This window comes from Acanthochromis polyacanthus, chromosome 20, assembly GCF_021347895.1.
Source record: "Acanthochromis polyacanthus isolate Apoly-LR-REF ecotype Palm Island chromosome 20, KAUST_Apoly_ChrSc, whole genome shotgun sequence".
NCBI lineage: Eukaryota > Metazoa > Chordata > Actinopteri > Pomacentridae > Acanthochromis > Acanthochromis polyacanthus.
Window position 1 is genome coordinate 17,760,244 of NC_067132.1, and position 18,600 is coordinate 17,778,843.

The following is an 18,600-nucleotide window of genomic DNA, read 5'->3' on the forward strand; positions in this document are numbered from 1 at the left end:
TAATAATCTAGATCACTTTATTAATTTAAGTTAGGTAGAGACACTAAACATTGGAACCACATTTGCTCGGCAATGGAGCAGTCTTCAGAATATTACAAAAAGAGGCTTATGTCATACTGTCAAAAAAAATGGCAAAAATTAAGAGGTAGAGAATTTAGGCTCATCACTGTGACTGAAGGAATGACGCCTATTGGAATGTAGTTGAAATTCAAAAAACTCTTGTCATCTCAAAAAAAGGTATATAAAATATTCATACATCAAATATGGTGGAGGCAGTTATTTTTGGGACACTGGGGTATTCACAACATTTAAACATACACATTTCACTTTAACAGGACACGGTGGACACCAGACAAGAGTTAAAGTATTAATTTTTTTTTTTTTTTTTTTTGGGGGGGGGGGGTGGGGGGTAATGGAAAGCTGAATACATTTCCCTCAATCACACATCAGTGTTGGGACAATGAGTTCGCCTGGAGTTACAAACCATGTTGGGTTACTTTCTTTAAACAATATTGGTAACAGATAAATTTACAATATGAACACTACAGATCTTGAAAAGCAAAAACAAAATGCATTTCCGCTCGATTTCTCCCTAAGCAATACATTCTGAATGTGTCACGCGTGTTAATTCAACACAGGACACCAACTCCCTCGTGCACTTTTCATTAAAGGATTTAGTCAGAACAGATCTGAAATGGCGGGACCGTGGAGAGACACTGCGGAGCTCCATCACTCTGAAAACTCCTGTATAAAAAAAAAAAAAATAAAAAAAAAAAAAAAAATCAAGCGAGCCACAATCTGGCCATTAAACGTCCCATTTGGAATGCATAGACCACATTAACATATATGCTACATATCTCTAACTTAAGTATTTAACAGAAATGGATTATGGTCAGCTTTTATTGTGAAATGTTGTTCCTCTTTCTTTTAAAATGGCACAAGCTAGAATCAAAGTTGCAAATTTTGTGAGTGAGCCTCTGCGTGGGGAGACGTTGGGTAGTTTTGAAATGCTGTGTTCAACCTACACAGAGAATGCCGGCAGTGTAGAAAAAAAAATCTGAATTTATATCAGAAACAAAAAGAAAATCAGAAATTACAGTGCATGTCTACAAAAATAAAATAAAACTGAAAAAAAGATTATTACTGTTTGTACAGTAACATACTGTATATTTCCACAATGACACTAGATAAGGCTGGTGACTACATTACGTAAATAGTTAATTACTGGATACCTTTTCTGTATGATTTCAAAACTAGTGACACAGTATATAGATGTTGGTTTCTTTAAACAAACTTCAAAAACAAAAAAAAGACAAAACAAGTCAAATAAATCCATTGTGTAGTACACAGCTTTCTTTGTTCCAGAGGAACAATATGGTAAACTTTTGCATCTGCTCAATGCAAGTGCACCAGTCTAGATTCAGTCTTTTCTTCATTCCATCTTCCCCCTCAGTGGTTGTTTCCTCATGCTTGCAGGTTCATAAGCCCCTGTTCGTGTTGCAAACAGCGCCCCCTAGATCCCATTCTTCGCCTCATTGTTGTTCATGGCCTCCTTTCTCTGAGCTAAGAAGGGGTACATGCACTTGTCGGCGCCTAGGAACCGGTACATGCAAACGATGGCCTCGAACGGCAGGATGCTGCGGAGACGGGACGGAGATAAGATTAAGAAAAGACACAAGACACTCTGGTACAGTTTGCTGAGAGCTGATGGAAGGGGAAGGATACGTGATGTATGGAGGAGCTCACCTTTTCATGAAGTTAACCATGTAGACGATGCGAGGCGTACAGATCATGGGCTGGTCGGTGAGGATGGCCCTCATGGCTTGTTTCACGCAGAACTCTGGCTTCAGGGGAGGCAGAAAAGGCTCAATCTCCTTCCTGAATGGAAAAACATGGCAGTTATAAACAGGCATCACATTCAAGGAAATGGAATTTTGCATAAATGGTTATTTCTCTTCTGGAAAATGCAATTATATCTGATCTGGAGTGGACAGAGCTGTTGACAATTTAGTTGAAAATGTTTGAGGAGGCTTAAGTAGGAGCAAATTTCAGTCGATCTATGAATAAAGCGATACTGTGCACAGTAATGGTGCGACGGTAAAACCACCTGCTGACTAACCGTCAAACAAAGTGAGGACTATTACAGCGGCCTGGGGGGAGGAGGGGTTTAGGCCAGGTGCACCTGTTGGTGAGGTTTTCCCCTGGGAAAGGAAAGTAGCCTTCTTTGTTTAAGCGCAGTGTTGACCCACAGAATACATCTCACTTTATAATAACTGGAACAAAACACAAACCGTCCGCAGCGGCTTTGAAGTTCAAATGGTGTTTCACTGGTGGTTTTCATAAAGTGAAGATTACAGGTGACGAATTCAACCCAGGTGCAAGAAAGCTTTTGAATAAAGTACAGATCACACAAACACAATTACACAGGCTGGTATGTGCTGAAGCTAACCTTATCCTGCAGCCTTTGAACATTCCCGTGTCGACCAGGTAAGGGCACACCAGAGTCATGTTGATGCCATCCTTCTCTGAGGCCTTCAGCTCATGGCTCAGTGATTCATGGAACCCAATGGCACCGAACTTACTGGCGCAGTAATCCTGAGGGAAGGAAGAGAGAACAGGTTAGCCCTGTAAAACCCCCCATGCCCGCACCCAGGGACCAGAGAACATTTTCAAACATGCCCCCTGGGCACAGAGGTCTCTCCTTGCCGTTAATGATACAGCCACAAAAACCTGAGTGAGCCCTGTTCTACGGTTTCATTAGCATTCTTCTCCGGTGCATCAGGAGACCGCTCTGCTTGGCGGGAAGGTTTTGATGTGGTTCGCCGTGGAAATAATCTTTAAAAAAATAAAAAAGGCTTGGGCAAACACAGATGCATGTCGATAAACACGCGGAGGATAAAGGGATTTGACTGCGCCCACATGACAGGCGAAGGCTTCGGTTCCCTGAAAATAACGCGCATGTCTGAAATCACATTTGAGGCACTTCCAGGAACCATAATAGCTCGACGAAAATTGACGACACTTTAGACCCTTTGAAAGCAGACTTTAATTATTATGGATGGATGCTTGAACAAAAGCAAATGTGCTGCTTTAAAAACAAAGGCAAATGGAGCAGTCGTCCCTACAGACTGTCGGAAATTGATACCATTCTCGGCTAAGGGGATAAATGAGAAGTCTGTTCCCTAAAATATCAAAATAAAACCTTCCAGGAGGGCTACTGGTTTACTCCCTCTGTGCTTATGGAGATAAATGACCCCCCACTAATTTTTTTATTATGCATTAAAATAACAAAAAAACTATAGGAAGGAAAACCAAAACCATATCCATTGAAAGCGGCTGTGAGCTGAATACAGAGTGAGCACCAAGTTGTTCACAAAGCGGTGATGAAGATGTCTCTGTCCCTTGGGGAGCTGTCAGCTTATTCTGGCCCCGGGGCCAGAGCCCAATGGGGGCCCCACACCCCCACTGCTGCAGATAGAGGAATCTATAAGAGGCTCCCAATGCTCATCTGTGTTCCTTAATTTAACGGGTGGAGGGACAACTAGAGAAAGGGGGCCTAACCTCCCCTGTCTCAGTGTGCTATCTGGCACGCTGACGGCTCTGGAGAAAAGCACTGGTTTTGGATGGTGGGAACGATGGGATGTGTATGCGTTGCTGTGTATGATACTAACCTCCACTCCAGCTGTGCTGAATAAACCGAGGGAGCTGGCAACCGTCACAATGTGACCGTGATTCAGCTCCAGCATCTTGGGGAGAAACGCCTTGGTGGTCTGGGGGAAGGACAGAAGAGACAGAAGGGCAAAGAAAAGAAAGAGGAAGGTTAGTTCACTTGTGCAGTTTGTCTGTGCCAAAGCCCTTTGATCCTCTCTGCCTTCCCTCTCGTTCCCCTCTCTCCGTTTCTCCCTCTTCTCCATGGTGATTCGGAGAGAGGCGTCTGAATGAGAATTCATAACAGGAAAAAAAAAAGAAGACGAAGAAGACAGACTGAGTGCTGGAGGTGCAGCATTTGAAAACAAACACACAAGTTAAGTTTTATCCTTTGTGAATCAGATGTTGAGGAGGACAGGGGGTTTTCACCTCCTCGTGTATTCACTGAACAAGCAAGTGTGCGCTGTGTGTGATGCTGTACAGTCTGTCCTTTTCCCACACAGATCTGGTGCCCGTCGTTGGGCCTTGCACTAAAGAGCTGGTGACAACACCAATCGCAGGCCTCCGTTCACTCAACACTTCCAACAATACAATTCAGCCTCTCATCTACCTACACAGCCTTGCGGTCTGCCCGAGCAGCAGTCAGCGGAACGATCTGCGAGATGAGCGCCGAGATGAAAGGGTTTAATCGGGATGCCACGTGAGAGCCTGAGTCCGTCCATCCTACCGACTGCTGGTGAGAAGAGCAATGTGGTGAGTACACGGTTACAGTTAATTAACCTATGGATCCATCCCTCTTTCTGCCTGTCTGCTGACTTTTGCTGCTGCCCTGGACACAGCGTGAGCCAATCAGCAGGTGTGACATGTGACGGCAGTGATAGGAACTGACCAATCACTCTCCCACTAGGAGGTCTGCAAACAACCAGCAGGCCTTTTGTTGGAAGTAGAGCGAAATCTGTTTCAGTCACATGTGCGCTGCCATAGTGAAGTACAATGCATTCAGACTGAAACACTTAAGGTGAGGGACAAAACACCAAGGACGCCTTCACGCCACAAAAACACGAGACCTCAAAGAGCTCCGAACCACTTACTCAGTTAAAATCAAAGCCAGATATCACAAGGAATACATTTGCTGCCTACACTGTGCAATGTAAAACAAAAAAAGTTGCAACTTCTTACTTTGTTCAAACAAAATAGGCAATTTTAAGACATAAATTCAGGCTCTGGAAAACTATATGAGCATCTGTTTTGATTATTATTATTGACAGTTTATTAGTTTCCAATAATTTTGTGGTCGTATAAATGAAAGCTAACACTTTCATTGGTTGGTACAGAACGTAAGCCTGGCCAGAGAAATGATTCAGCCTCCTCTGTAAACATTTGCTGGAGGGGAGCAGAGTCAGTGAGCGCATGGTACCAGGTAGTACAGCCATGAAACCACTGGTAGGGGAGGAAAGGCCTCATTAAAACTGCACCCAGAGATTAACTGCGGCCGACCTTCGTCAGGTAAATAAAGCTGGAAGCAAAAAGTCAAATCTCCACAAAGAAAAGGCTGGTGTAAGGAATATGACTTCATCGTTTTGGAGTCGATTCCGCAGCCAGGTATTACTGATCTGATTCGGCTCCAAACATCTGCACTTTTCCAGGACATAAATTTTCAGGTTGCTGCAATATTCAACTCATCGAATGATGGGGCCCCAAAGAGAGGGAGCGAGAGAACAGAACGAGGCCTGGGCAAAAGCTGAGAAAGGCCTCTGCAAGCCAGAATGGCAGTGGATGAGGGAGGGAGTTGCGTGCAAATGAAGCATTAACTTAAGATATGCCCGTACCTGACTTGAGCCAAACTTTCCCACTCCCACAGCAACTTTCAGAGAGCAGGGAATGACTTGATCTGGCACAGCGCTTTCACAACTAAAGCCAACGCTCAGATTCGACGGGACAATTTTGCTGAGTGGTCTGAAAATAACCGGAGCTGATAGAGGAAAAGCAGATTCCCTCGGATCGAAGACGGGCTCTAAACGTGACCAACCGTCCGATCACTCTCCCACCCTCCCACGATGTCCTGCTTCTCATGGCAACTCTGGCATGTGGGTATGACCCCCACTGACCTCTCAGACACAAAATGTGTGAAGGCAACCAGGGGCTCGTGTCTTACATCAGAGCCGCCGTAATTGGGTCTCAACGCTCCCTTGTTCCGCTAAATTACCCACTGACACAGCCGGGCCTCCTTGGCCTATGTGGGGGTGCCCTGCCCGCTGCACCCCCTAATTGGTGCGTGCCCCCAGGAGCATTTAAGCCACACAAAGCTTCTTGCAGCTGGGGTGTCAGGCTGCATTAGTGCTAGCGCCTGACCAACAGGAATATGAACAAAATATTGGCCTTTGCGTAGGACCAGATGGCCATTTAATTGGGCTGACTTCTCCCTGGACGAGAGAATGAGGGAGGGCGAGCGAGAGAAAAACGCCTGGGCTCGAGAGCTCGTCTGATCCTGCAGCGGATCGTGGAATTCGAGTGGGCTGGGTGGATTTTTAGAGGTCGTCCGGGAAGATTGATGCGGATTGTACATGTTGCGGTGACCATGCTAATGAATCGACCTCTACTACATGTGACTAAAACCCCCAGCTGGTTGTACGAGTGGAATCTAATTTACCTAGAAAGCAAGCACATCGATAACCCTGGGAGGAAGTGATGTCAATACACAGCATGAAGCAACAGTCCCAGCATTGAATAGAACTTGCCTCCTGAACTTAAAAACCCATCTACATTGACTAGATTGACACAGAACTCTCAATTTCTTACACTTGATCTGAGCTTTTCTCCATTTGGTCACCCAGGGGACCCAGTTTTTACTACGCACTTGCTTTTAAACAATGCTCATACCTCAGTCATTAGAATTGCACTTAATTCTTTACCTGCAGAGCTTCTTGAAATGGCTCAGATCCTAATTTGTCACATCTTAAACCTTAGTTTTCACCTGAATTTTAAAACATTGAGTTTAATTGATTTATCTGGTCTGCTTTTAACCCAGGAGTTCTATAAATGATATCTCTTTATCTGCTGTATACATTTTATACAACAATGGTGGCTCATTGTGATCTAATATTAGTCTTGCATTGTAACAGGTACATTGGACTTACTTCATATGCCAATTTTCTCTTCTATAACCCAATGGAATTATGGATTTTTGGCTTTTCGTGTAAACAGTTTAATTCAATTTGAGCTAAAGCAATAACTTAATCAAAATTTTTAGCCATTTTCCAACACAAAATAACCATTCTTTGCTTCTGTCTTTTAATATTTTTGGATTTTGGACATTTTAAAGCTCTGTGAAATTATAACCAATATTTTCTGACATTTCATGATCAAACTAATGGGCGAGGTTGACGAAAGACTAATACGTTGTGAGAAAGTGATTGGTTGCAGCCCTGATTCCAAGCCTTGAGACTTGAACAGGTACGTGCAGAAGGAGAGAATGGGAGTAGTCATGGCTAGCTTCTCTGAGGGGTACAGGTGCACCGGGCCTGAGGAGGGGCCCATATAAAACCAGTCAAGTAGGACCCTTCTGCCTGGCTGCCTCCTTTCTCTGGCTACAGCAGGAATGCAGCCTGCGGAACTTGGCTCCTGTCGCCTGGCATCTTGTCAAGCTGATCCAAAGACAAGAAACCAATTGTCAGATAAAGTGGGTCAGCAGCAGCTTACCATTACCCTCTCGCCTCGCCTGTGGATGGGATGGCACTGCCTTCCTTCCTCTTTTCTTTCCTTCTGCTCTTTTCCCGCCATGCCACTCCGGAGCGCTCATGTCATCGCACAAGAGAGGTAGGATTTCCGCAAGAGAAGGAGGGGGGGAAAACTGCTTATTGTTCACAAACCACCTGTTGGATAACCAGTTCAAGATGCTGAGGAGGATTTCCTTTCATGTCATCCCACTAGACACACACTAATCCTCTAAAACAAACTCCAGTGTCACTAGTGAAATGACTGCACGTCTCTCCCCCCTCCCTCCCGTCACAGCATGACTAAAAACTGAGCCGCAAACATCACAAATTGCCAGCTGGACTAATCAAAGCATCATCAGACTAATTCAATGTGATGACCCCCTACCTCATAAAAACCTAAAGGGAGCAAGGGACTGAATCATAGTTGTTAGTGTGTGAGTGAGTGTGAGTGCGTGTGGCAGAGCCGGATGAACAGAGCTGGCCTCCGTGACTCCCATGCAGCTGCACCCACTGCCTCCAAATCAGGTTGGGAGGAGTCAGAGGGGCCTGTGGAAGGAGGACAGAAGAAGTGTGGGGTCTGAGCTGGGCTGATCTGGCAGGCAGACACAAACACACAGTACGATTACCATCCGTTTCCTGCTCACATCTCCATCCCTGCCCAATTCTCAAGAACACTGTCCATTAAACGAGAACTTACACAAAACGCAAATCTTTCTTTTTCCCCTTTGCTTAATTTGCACCCAGTTGTGTGATTTATGTAGGAAACACTTTGAATTTACGATCACGTGCTCTTGAAAACTGGGTGTTTGGGAAATTTTAAGTCCTGGTTGGGATTAAGGAGAAGAAGAATTAAAGTTTTTGCAGTTGACATTGCTTCTCTCTTAGTGGCCAAAGTCATTACAGTGTTTTGCCGCCACATGGTTACACTGAAAAAGCTGAGGGAGATACACAACCACAAGAAAATGCACCCTGGGCTATTTGTGTCCACTGCTGAAGCATCAAAACACTGAAAAGAAAAATCAGCAGCATGAATAACGGCAAGCAGACTTGTAAACCTGCTTCTGTAAATTGAAATGACAAGATCTGAATGGGTCCTTTTTTTTCAGTTTTCAAATACAAATCCTCTCTTTCATAATATCCCTTTAGTGTTAGAGAATGTTGAAAGCATGTGCCTCAATAAACAGGCTTTAAACCCTGCCAAAAGGGTTCATGACTAGACCCTAAACTGAAGTTATTTGTTGAGTCATAAACCACAAGTAAGCCATTTTAAGAACCTGTTGTTTGAATAGGAAAACACAACTATCAAAGGTTTGCGTAAAGCACCACCTGCATGCAGTGAGTAACTGTAAGAGAGGAAAGTGGACAGGTCCCTGTTAGTCTGAGCTCTATTCATCTAACTTGTGTCGTTAATGAACCACATCCTCTATTCTGGCTGTCGCCATTCATTAAGTCCTTCTTTCATCTGCCCCCCACCACCACCCCTAAAGAAACCACGCTCTCCATAGAATATGGGAGAACACAAACACAGACCTCTATTAGGAATCCTAAATCTGCCACCCAACCACTGGATCCTGACTCCAAATCCTGGATGTGAAAGAACATGGAGATAGCCAGAGAGGCTCATGAATGGTTGAATGGAGCATCCATTAAAAGGAGGAAATGCTCAACCTGTCTGACTGACAACACAAGAGATTTTCATGCTCAATTAGGGAGCTTCAAATCACTGTGGTTTCATGGCATCCCTGAGATTCTCCGTAAAAACAGGAGCCTGCGGCCAAAGCCTCAAAAAGAACATCTCTTGCCTCACTTGACACATTGCTTAATATATTGTGACAAATACAATCAAGGAAGAAATGGTCAGCTCAGAGTCGTGCTATCAGGCGAAGGACACACTCCCGATCTTTGCAATTTACTCCACAGTAGGACAATAATTGCCCCACAGAGGTGGCCGTAGCCAAGCCGTGTAATCAGTTTTCATTACAGTTGCTCCTAAGACAGAAGGAGACGGTCCTAAATAATACACATCCATCTTAAAAATCAGTTGGGCGCTTTAATTAGTATCTAATAGCAGCATCAGCCTTCTTCCCACGCCTCAAAAAACCACACAAAGTCTGCGATAGCACCTAGCTGGTTCAACACTGCAGCTTATGCTTATCTAAAGTGCAGCATATTCACTCCATCAAGTCCACGTAGCGTTTCAGATAAGTAGTCACACACTGAAAGGAGCAAGGAACGGAGCCAGGGTAAAATCTGATACACAACAAATCACCACCTGCCAACAAAATGTGGTGAGCTGATCCAACACAGATCCAACCAGAACCCTTTTTTCCATCACGCACATCAGGTCTGTGCACAGTAGAGGAGATGAGAGGGGAGGCTTGACATACCTTGGGGATCATCACTGACTGGGGCTGCCAAAGCCAAGCAAAGGCAAGATTTTATTTATTATTTTTTTTAAAGCCACGACTTTTCCTCTGGTGAAATGAAACCAAGTGGAGGTGAAATCTGAACATGCCAGAAGACTATTTATGGTCATACTTTTTCAGTCTTGGAGTCACACACACACACACACACACACCTTTGATTCTCCAGTTTGGCACACAGAAGGATAAGATTATGAATCGGCATGCGAGTCAGAGTGGGAACATTCCTCACTGTAAACACTGCTGATAACACTGTGCTCATGGAAACTGAAGAATCAAACCATAATTTTTTTTTTTTTTTTGAAAGCATTCACTCTGGGTTGTAAGTGTCAGCCTCATGAAAGCCTGTGCATCAGCTCACCCAGAAGTGTGCGTGACAGTTGACCACCATGGTGCGCTCGATCAGCTCATCGGGACACTCCAGAAGGTGGTGACCAGAGACGACGCCGGCGTTGTTGATCAGTATGTCCACCTCTCCCACCTCCCGACGCACCTTCTCCGCTGTGGAATACACACTCTCGCGTTTTCCCACATCGCACACGTAGGTGTAGACCTGCGGCTGGAAAGGAGGGACTTCCTCAACACCTCCAACAGGTCCTGCAGGTGGGGGGGAAGAGATAGAAGTGATCAATGAAAGTTTGTTTGGCAGCTATTGTGACTAAGAAATAAAAAACAAAAACAAAATATCCTCTGTATTTGAATGAATAATTCAAAAATAGTGTTAAGAGGTCACTTTTTGTGCACTTTTGGGAAAGGATTTCAAATAAAAATAAATTGGATTGTATGCAAATTGACTGAACAGGCTGTAAGGCAAACATGGACACAAATCTCGCCGTGTGAAACATTTCATTTTACCACTGACAACTGCGTCAACAACATGAGAAACTAATTCAAATAGCCGTGCGTAAAAGCTGGTGGCATCCTAATTGCCGACAAAAAAAAAGGGCAGACTTACCGTCTTTGGTTATGGGAGTGTCTAATTCATGGTAAATCTGCCGCACCATCTCCGCCGTTTCCTCGTTGCTTTGGCTGTTTATGTCCCATAAGACCAGTATCGCTCGTCTCCGGGCGAACTCCTTGGCGAACAGCCGCCCGAGTCCGCTCCCAGCCCCGGTGATCACGCACACCTGTCCCGCCACGCTCTTCTCCTTTGGGCGCACGACCCATTTGGCGCCGGCAGTTAAAAAAGCCCAAAGCACCTTCAGAATGACCACGAAGAACTCCGCAATGATGATCATCATCTTGGCTGCGAGCTTTCTATCAATTCAAATGAGCGGCGGAAGACGCGCAGAGGGGAATGTTTCCTCCTTGCAACCTGTTTGCAGCGGAGCGGCGGAGCTGGCACCGACTAAAACTTGGATCGCGGTGTGCAGGGATGGGGAGTAAAAAAAAAAGTGGCGGAAGAAAAAAAAAAGCAAGAGCACGATTTATGAGTGAGAAGAGAGTTCAGATGCCGCTCAGTCAGACTCCAGTTACCACTATAACGCACAGTTGCCGTGAGTTATGAGCTGCTACAATGAACTGTGCCTCCCACTTCCTCTGCTGCTCCTCCACTCATCTCGTTCTGAGCCGCATCTCAGCCCTATTTATTCAGTCCACCCATCAACGCTGGACCCAATAGGAGCGAGACTTGAGCGCCTGTCAGAGTGAAGTGCCAGGTCCATACACTACACTCAGAGGTGATGTAACCGAAGATTTTAGCACTAATCTGTTGCAATTTTTCCCCGATGCAATATTCCAAAGAGAGATTAAGCTTTTCCACCATTTAAGAGCGGCTTCTTTCTATCATTTATCATTTAAAGGAAATAAAAGTTGTATGTGATATAATGGCAAAAAATGGTCTACATGTGTAAATATCCTGCTTTGGATATATTTCACGAGTGATCCTTACTTTTGATTAGGAATAAAGCCTAATTTTGGGATTACTTTTTGTCCATTTGCCGGTTTTCTGCAGGTTTTCCAACACGAAAATGCAGATTTCTGCTCAGGCCACATCTTGCAAGTCCAGGTCAATGTCCGTCTGGTGTAAGCTCGTCATTCCCTAATGAAAATCCCGACTTTATATCATGTAACAGTTTTTGCTTAAACACAATGGCATACTAAAGTTAAAATCAGTCACTAAACTGTCCAAACCAATAAGATTTACAAGTGATCCACTGCGATCAGGTCTTGACGTAAAGTGAAAGTGGATCGATAAGGTAGGCTGCGCACTAATCCATAGTCTGTGCTTCCTTACGCGCAAATAGATTAAGCCTACATATTGTGATCCTTCCAAATTAAGGTGTCTAATTAATGATAGCAAAGATAAAAATGAATTTAAAGACACAGATATGCTCTCACCGTCCAGCGCACCTGGGCTGCGTTCAACGTGGACACGTTTTTCACCGGTTTGCTGCCTTTTTTTTCTTGTTTATCGGTGTTGTGCAACCTCCTCCAGCAACCTTTCATATGTGTTGCTCCTGTTTGGTGGGCGTGTCTGGGAGAATTTTCAGGGTGACCTGTGTAGATTCTCAGCCATCCAGGTTATAGAATCCTCACATCTTGTTAAAAGGCAAGTACACTTGTCTTTTTTGGTTCCTGAAGGCGTTTCACTTCTCATCCAAGATGGTTTTTTGTTCTAACTGACTGATGGGGAGCCACAAATATATAGCGGTCAGATGGAACTGAAAAAAGCATCTTGCATGCGAGGTGAAACGCCTTTCAGAACCAGAAAAAGAGAACTCTAATTGTTTTTTCCCCCACTGAAGCTCTTAGAATGTCCATCATTGGTGTGATAAACAGAAAGGAGAAGAAAACTGCAAGTCCTTTACAAATGGCAAAGCATTATAAGTAAAAAATAAAACCACCCATTGCAAAAGTGATAGGTGTTACTGCTGGATTGTTTAGTGTAGTGTAGCTGTCAATGACCTTCAGGCCTATGTAAACTCAAAATTCTGGATTTTGAATATAACAGTTATTTGCGAAATATTTTGCAAAGAAGAAAGAAAATCTATTGGATAGCCACGTCGAAGTATGCAAGTAAAATATGGCAAGATTGTATCTTGACGTGACATTTGAATCAGATTGAATGTTCATCTTTAATAGATGCATTTGGCCTTTAAATTGAAAATAGGCCTCAAAGTGAGTCTGCACTATGGATCACATTTATTTTCTGTTTTCATAACCTTGCAGGACATACGAATTACTGTGTTTTATGCACTGAAGTGGTCGGGTTGACTCTCTTTTCTCCACTGAGATCCAGGCTCGGCAAAGGAGACTTTCGCCCTGCAGACCGCTACAGACGATCTGTGGTCCTTCTCTGCAAAATGAAGCGTCTGCTCCCTCTGCCGGCCCAGAGAGTGTATAACATCACCATGGTGATGGTTAACAGGGAAGAGTATATTTAATTTAATTGAAAATGCTGCCTAAAATACGTTTAAATTAGCCCATGACAGAATATACAAGTTAAAATGTTATTACCTTAACATTGTTTGCTGTTGAACTAACATACCTACCAGTATCCAAATAAAACAAACCAACAAACGAGTTATGACTCTGCAAATCTAGGTTCGTATAGCTAACAGCATTCCCAAAGTGAATTACAGCATTGCTTCGCACAATTTTAGAATATTTCGGGAGCATCAGCTTGAAAGAAAATTATTAGTCAGGCAGCTAGAAGGACACTCTCCGGAGGTCCTAAATCCTTTAACGCGCACATGCGCAAAAGAAAAATTCTCTTTCTCGGTGATCGCAATGGCGGACGCAGAGTGAGTGTTTGCCTCCGTATTGAAATCTAAGCACATCCAGTATTAAAATGGTCATCTTTTGAATTTTTATTAGATTGATAAGTTGCCTAGTTAGTATACACTAATATGATAGCAGTATTGTTACGGATTTTGAATTTTAGTGCAGTTACGATCACTTTCTACAAATAGTGTATCCTACCCGGTACAACATGGCTGTCTATTTAGCCTACGTGCATTGGAGAAGTATATAAATACTGTACTTAAAAATGAGAGTAAACAAAGGAGTCAACTACTTGAATATGCTGTCGGCTTTTTGCTACTCTTAAGTCATCTCTCGTAATGTAGTCTGATGATCTAAGGAGCACAAACCTATATGGAAGCCGGCAATTGACGTTAGCTAGCTAGCTGCCAGCTACCAGCGGCGATGATGAGACATTTCCGTTTAGTAACTTACCTGTATGTCCATATTAGTTGAAGTTAACTTGTGACCAATGTAGTCCTGATTTTATAAAATAACTCTTTGCAGAAAAAAGGTGCCGGCGGTCCCTGAGAGCCTTTTGAAAAGGCGAAAGGCCTTCGCGGCCATGAAGGCCATGCGTGTCAAGAAGATGCTGGCTGAGAAAAAGGTGGGTTCAGTTCCACGTTTTTTTAATCACCGTATGGAGAACATGTCCGTAGGTCCTTGAACAACTCTAACGCGTGTCCCTGCTGTATTCAGGCCCGCAAAGTGACCAGGAAATTAATCTACAAGAGGGCTGAGAAGTACCACAAGGAGTACAGGTCGATGTACAGGCGTGAAATCCGTCTGGCCCGTACTGCTCGCAAAGTGGGAAACTACTATGTGCCATCTGAGCCCAAACTGGCTTTTGTCATCAGGATCAGAGGGTGAGTACTACCTATTGTGTGGAGAGAGAACTGTTCTTGTTAGTTGCATTTACATGGATTGCTACTCTTTGTATACTTGTCGTGTTCACATGCTGTGTTTTGTTGCCTTCTTACTAATTGAAAATGTCCAGTGTTGCTCTAGATTGCCTCTGTATTTCAGTTTTCAGTAACCCCATAGCTTGCATGGTATTACTGTGAAATCGGTTTAAAGTTCTTCTTTAGGCATTGGCTATTACAGAATGTGAGGCAGTTGAATCTCTATTGTTTTTCTGTCACTTAAGGTAAATAATTAGCTGGGATTTTAGGCGCTACTGCTAAATTATTGAGATTTTACGTGTGTCTACATTTGTTTATTGAAGCAATCCATGTATATGTATTAGATTTGTAAAAGCTGCCTGGTGGTTAATGATGCACGCTCTTTCCCCGACTGATCGACTATGCTGATATAGATTTGTAAGATAAGCCAATTATTTCTGAAACCACAATCGATACTGTAGTGTGAAAGCTGTGTCCTCATGGTGGTCTGAATACTAATCACAATCATTGTTTAATTTCCAGTATCAATGGCGTTAGCCCCAAGGTCCGCAAAGTTCTGCAGCTGCTGCGTCTGCGTCAGATCTTCAACGGTGTGTTTGTCAAGCTGAACAAGGCTTCCATCAACATGCTGAGGATTGCCGAGCCTTACATTGCTTGGGGGTAAGATTGTTATTAGATTGTGGTCCTGCAGTGTTGAATATTTGAGTCCATAAACAGGGGTTTGGCTGATAGTCTAATAGTGTTAAAGTTACATGTTTTGTCTGGAATGTGGTTAATGATGCTGAACTTTTTTCCCCATCTTATCGACCGTGGTGAATACTGACTGAAACTAAGCCAGTTTTGTCTGAAACCACATTCCTTTCAGTGCGCACAACCTTTACATCTGTTATTTTGGTAAAATATTAGGTTCTTCATTCTGTTTGTGGCTCATATATATATTGATCTGGTGGTGTGAATTTATTGGTAAAGTAGAAATGTCTACTGCAAGAACAATGGAGGCAATATATGTTGTTTTCCTTCCTGGAATTTAATGCACCTTATTCTTTCTGGGCTCTTGCATTGACTTTATATGTCAGGGAATACTTAAGTATTAACAAGTTTATAGAAAAAAAACTTGGTGTCAGACTTAACTGCTGGAGATAAAAGCAGGGTACACCAAAGAGAAGCTAACAATACCTAAACAATAGAAATGGGAATGTTTCCAATGTGGATTCTTGACACTGTAGTGATGTATCTTAACACAAGCTTAAAAGTGCTTTGGATGTGCATGTTGCTTAGTACAAGAATACATTCTTCATTTATGTGCTTTGCTTTTATGCACCTTTAAGGTTTTGTTCTTTTCAGATTTATACCAGAACATAAAGTTTTTACGTTGAAACTAGAGTGCAGTTTTTGGGACAAGCTTCCTAATCTGCCATTTAAACGTGGCAGTGACAATATATGTAGTGTCATTATTTCAGTAAATATCTGGTGTCAAATTGCATACATGTACATGTGTAGTTTGAGTATATGTTCAGTGACAAAAATGTCTGGCTTGTGTTCAAGGTATTGACATTTTAAAGCAGCAGTTTAATCAGGTGTTTTTACTGTTGATTGAAAACTTTTCTGATTCGGTCATGACCCAAAGTCCTACATGTTTTTAGGTGGTCAGATGAGCTTTTTGTTGTAAAAAGTTTATAAAGACTTCTAAAAGGAATTTAGTCAGAAAAGTCCAGGTTTACATGGTTAGTCGTCAATGCTTATTGTTTCTGATGCATGATACATTTAGGCCACGTCTGTCTGGGAGCCTTAAATGAGGAAAAATTGAGAGTTCTTTAACAATCTCTATTATTGTTTTTTGAAATGTGTAACCCATAAGTAGAACTTGCTATGTTGTTGTAGACCTAATTTGTGCAGGCTCGATGTGAACTGATTACATAATCTCTGCTCTGCGATGCCCCAGATACCCCAACCTGAAGTCTGTGCGTGAGCTCATCTACAAGCGTGGCCACGGCAGGATGAGGAAACAGCGCATCGCCCTCACAGACAACGCTCTGGTGGAGAAGGCCCTCGGTAATGACACATTGTACATTTTACTTGACAAAAACATAATTTATACATAGGAAAATACATGAGGTAAAGGCTGTTCTAGAAATAACATCATGTAACCCGTCAACATCAGCATGAATCTTATTTCTCAGGACGAGGTGATAATTGAAAAGAGGGCATGTTTCCTCTCTGAGCTTCTGAAATTTTAATTAAGACATGCTCATGGTATAATTTAACACTATGCTTTGCTGCTATGAAGCAAAATTTAAAAAAAAAAGATTTACAGCCTTCTGCTGTTAGATTAAAGGCTTCATGTGGTTAATGATGTACACTTTTTTCCCCGTCTTATCGACTCTGGTGAGAAAAAACTGAAAACTTAGCCAGTTGTGTCTGAAACCACATGCTAGTATCACAGAACTTCAATACTGGAAGATATTTAATGACCAGTGGTAGGTGCTTATCCTTTTGTTTATCAGATTTGTTTGTTTTATTTGAACATGTTTGTTTGTACACTTGCTTTAACAGACATACATTAATGGACAAATAGAGGCTTTTTGGACACTTTGTGGCTTTCTTTGTTTCTATGCCATTAAAACATTCAGCACTTCAAATTCAGCAAGAATAATATTCATTTTAATTAACATAAAAAATGTTTTTACATTTTCAGTCATGCTGTGATTCGAGAAAAGTACTCATTAAATTAACCTGCATAATTGCTTGGTATCTGGTGAAAATGATGACATACCTTTGGCTGCCTCTTCAGTGTACATCGCCATATTTCTTGATTTTCTTTCTCTAAACCCACTAACTGGACTGCTGAATAGTTTAGTTATGAAACCTTAAAAACTATCAGACTCTGAAGTTCTTTTTGCAGCACATAATTCCAAAGCTTTGGACAGGATCAATTGCGTGGTATTCATTTCACTGAACCTCCTACACAAAGCATTAATATTACATGTCTCACAGAGAAACAAGTTTAAAGTGTTGGTATCATCTGCGGCTCTCTACCAACATCCATCTGAAATGTTAGGGTTTAAGAAATTTCTTTAGCCAGGGTTTTAAAATGATCTGAAATCCAGCATAGTTTAGGCCTTAGATTTTCTCAATGTTTAAACACTTCTTGTCTCAAGTAGAGTTGATTCTAAAAAGTGGAACACAGTTAGTTGTATTAAACAAATTACTTTCTCACCTGCAGGCAAATACGGCATCATCTGCGTCGAGGACCTCATCCATGAGATTTACACAGTTGGAAAGAACTTCAAGCCGGCCAACAACTTCCTGTGGCCCTTCAAGCTGTCGTCACCCCGTGGTGGTATGAACAAGAAAACCACACACTTTGTGGAGGGAGGAGATGCTGGCAACAGGGAGGATCAGATCAACAGAATGATCAGGAGGATGAACTGAAGTGATGGTGAGTTGTCGGAGCATTTAGAAGATTTTGAAAATAGATGGTGCTATCAGATGTGGTTAATGATGCATATTCTTTTTTCCCCATCTTATCGACTATGGTGAAAACCAGCTGAAAATAAGCCAATTATGTCTGAAACCACATCGGAGCCATTAAGCTTTAAGTCATCCACTAGAGATGCTTCATTCCATCACAGTGAAGGAGAAATGTGACGAAATTTGTTTCAAAAACAGATGGACACATGAAGCTGTGCGGCAGTGATTTTATTAGACGTGTTGCTAAGACTTGTAGTATAAATTCTGTTTGAAAAGGTATTTCATTGCCATTTTAATGAGTTGGTAGCAACTTCTTGTGCATTTTCTCCATTTTAACTCTTTTTTTGTCCATTTTTCAGGTTTTTCAACGGACTAAAGATGTACAATAAAACGTGGAGAAAAAAACAGTTTGGTCTTGTCGTTCATGTGTAAATGTGTCATGCATTAAGTGTTCTCTCAAGCATATTAGTTGGTATTTAGCAGATTTGATTTTATGCTATTTGATATAACACCAGTTCACAACCCAGGTCATTTCAGGGCACCATACATAGTAAGGTCAAGATTATGGAGGGAATCCAGAGAATGTATTTTAAAGTCAGGTTTAAAGTCAGCAGCTTTTTCCTTCAAGTCAGGGGTGTCAAATGTACAGCCTGTGGGCCAAAAGGGACCCACCAGAGGGTCAAAGTGTTAAAATTA

The 18,600-nt window shown here is 42.5% G+C and overlaps 2 protein-coding genes and 4 non-coding genes across 6 annotated transcripts; 5 read left to right on the plus strand and 1 right to left on the minus strand.

The window, feature by feature from the left end:
- On the minus strand, window positions 1–13,031 carry rdh10a (retinol dehydrogenase 10a). Its single transcript, XM_022195027.2, has 6 exons — window positions 10,743–13,031; window positions 10,149–10,384; window positions 3,672–3,770; window positions 2,450–2,595; window positions 1,747–1,878; window positions 1–1,637 (listed from the first exon to the last, which is right to left on the minus strand). Exons 1-6 carry the CDS (start codon window positions 11,026–11,028, stop codon window positions 1,514–1,516), a joined length of 1,023 nt encoding a protein of 340 aa, XP_022050719.1. The 5' UTR covers window positions 11,029–13,031; the 3' UTR covers window positions 1–1,513.
- A 417-nt stretch (window positions 13,032–13,448) lies between these two features.
- On the plus strand, window positions 13,449–18,311 carry rpl7 (ribosomal protein L7). Its single transcript, XM_022195031.2, has 7 exons — window positions 13,449–13,533; window positions 14,039–14,138; window positions 14,231–14,397; window positions 14,956–15,093; window positions 16,376–16,485; window positions 17,657–17,872; window positions 18,264–18,311. The coding sequence occupies exons 1-6, from the start codon at window positions 13,520–13,522 to the stop codon at window positions 17,863–17,865; spliced, it is 738 nt and encodes a 245-aa protein (XP_022050723.1). The 5' UTR covers window positions 13,449–13,519; the 3' UTR covers window positions 17,866–17,872; window positions 18,264–18,311.
- Window positions 14,793–14,883, plus strand: LOC127531431 (small nucleolar SNORD12/SNORD106). Its single transcript, XR_007938558.1, has one exon. It is a non-coding gene; the product is annotated as a small nucleolar SNORD12/SNORD106 (small nucleolar RNA).
- LOC127531427 (small nucleolar SNORD12/SNORD106) lies at window positions 15,199–15,290 on the plus strand. The gene has a single exon (XR_007938554.1). It is a non-coding gene; the product is annotated as a small nucleolar SNORD12/SNORD106 (small nucleolar RNA).
- LOC127531430 (small nucleolar SNORD12/SNORD106) lies at window positions 16,773–16,864 on the plus strand. Its single transcript, XR_007938557.1, has one exon. It is a non-coding gene; the product is annotated as a small nucleolar SNORD12/SNORD106 (small nucleolar RNA).
- On the plus strand, window positions 17,922–18,014 carry LOC127531429 (small nucleolar SNORD12/SNORD106). The gene has a single exon (XR_007938556.1). It is a non-coding gene; the product is annotated as a small nucleolar SNORD12/SNORD106 (small nucleolar RNA).
- Window positions 18,312–18,600: the final 289 nt, after the last annotated feature.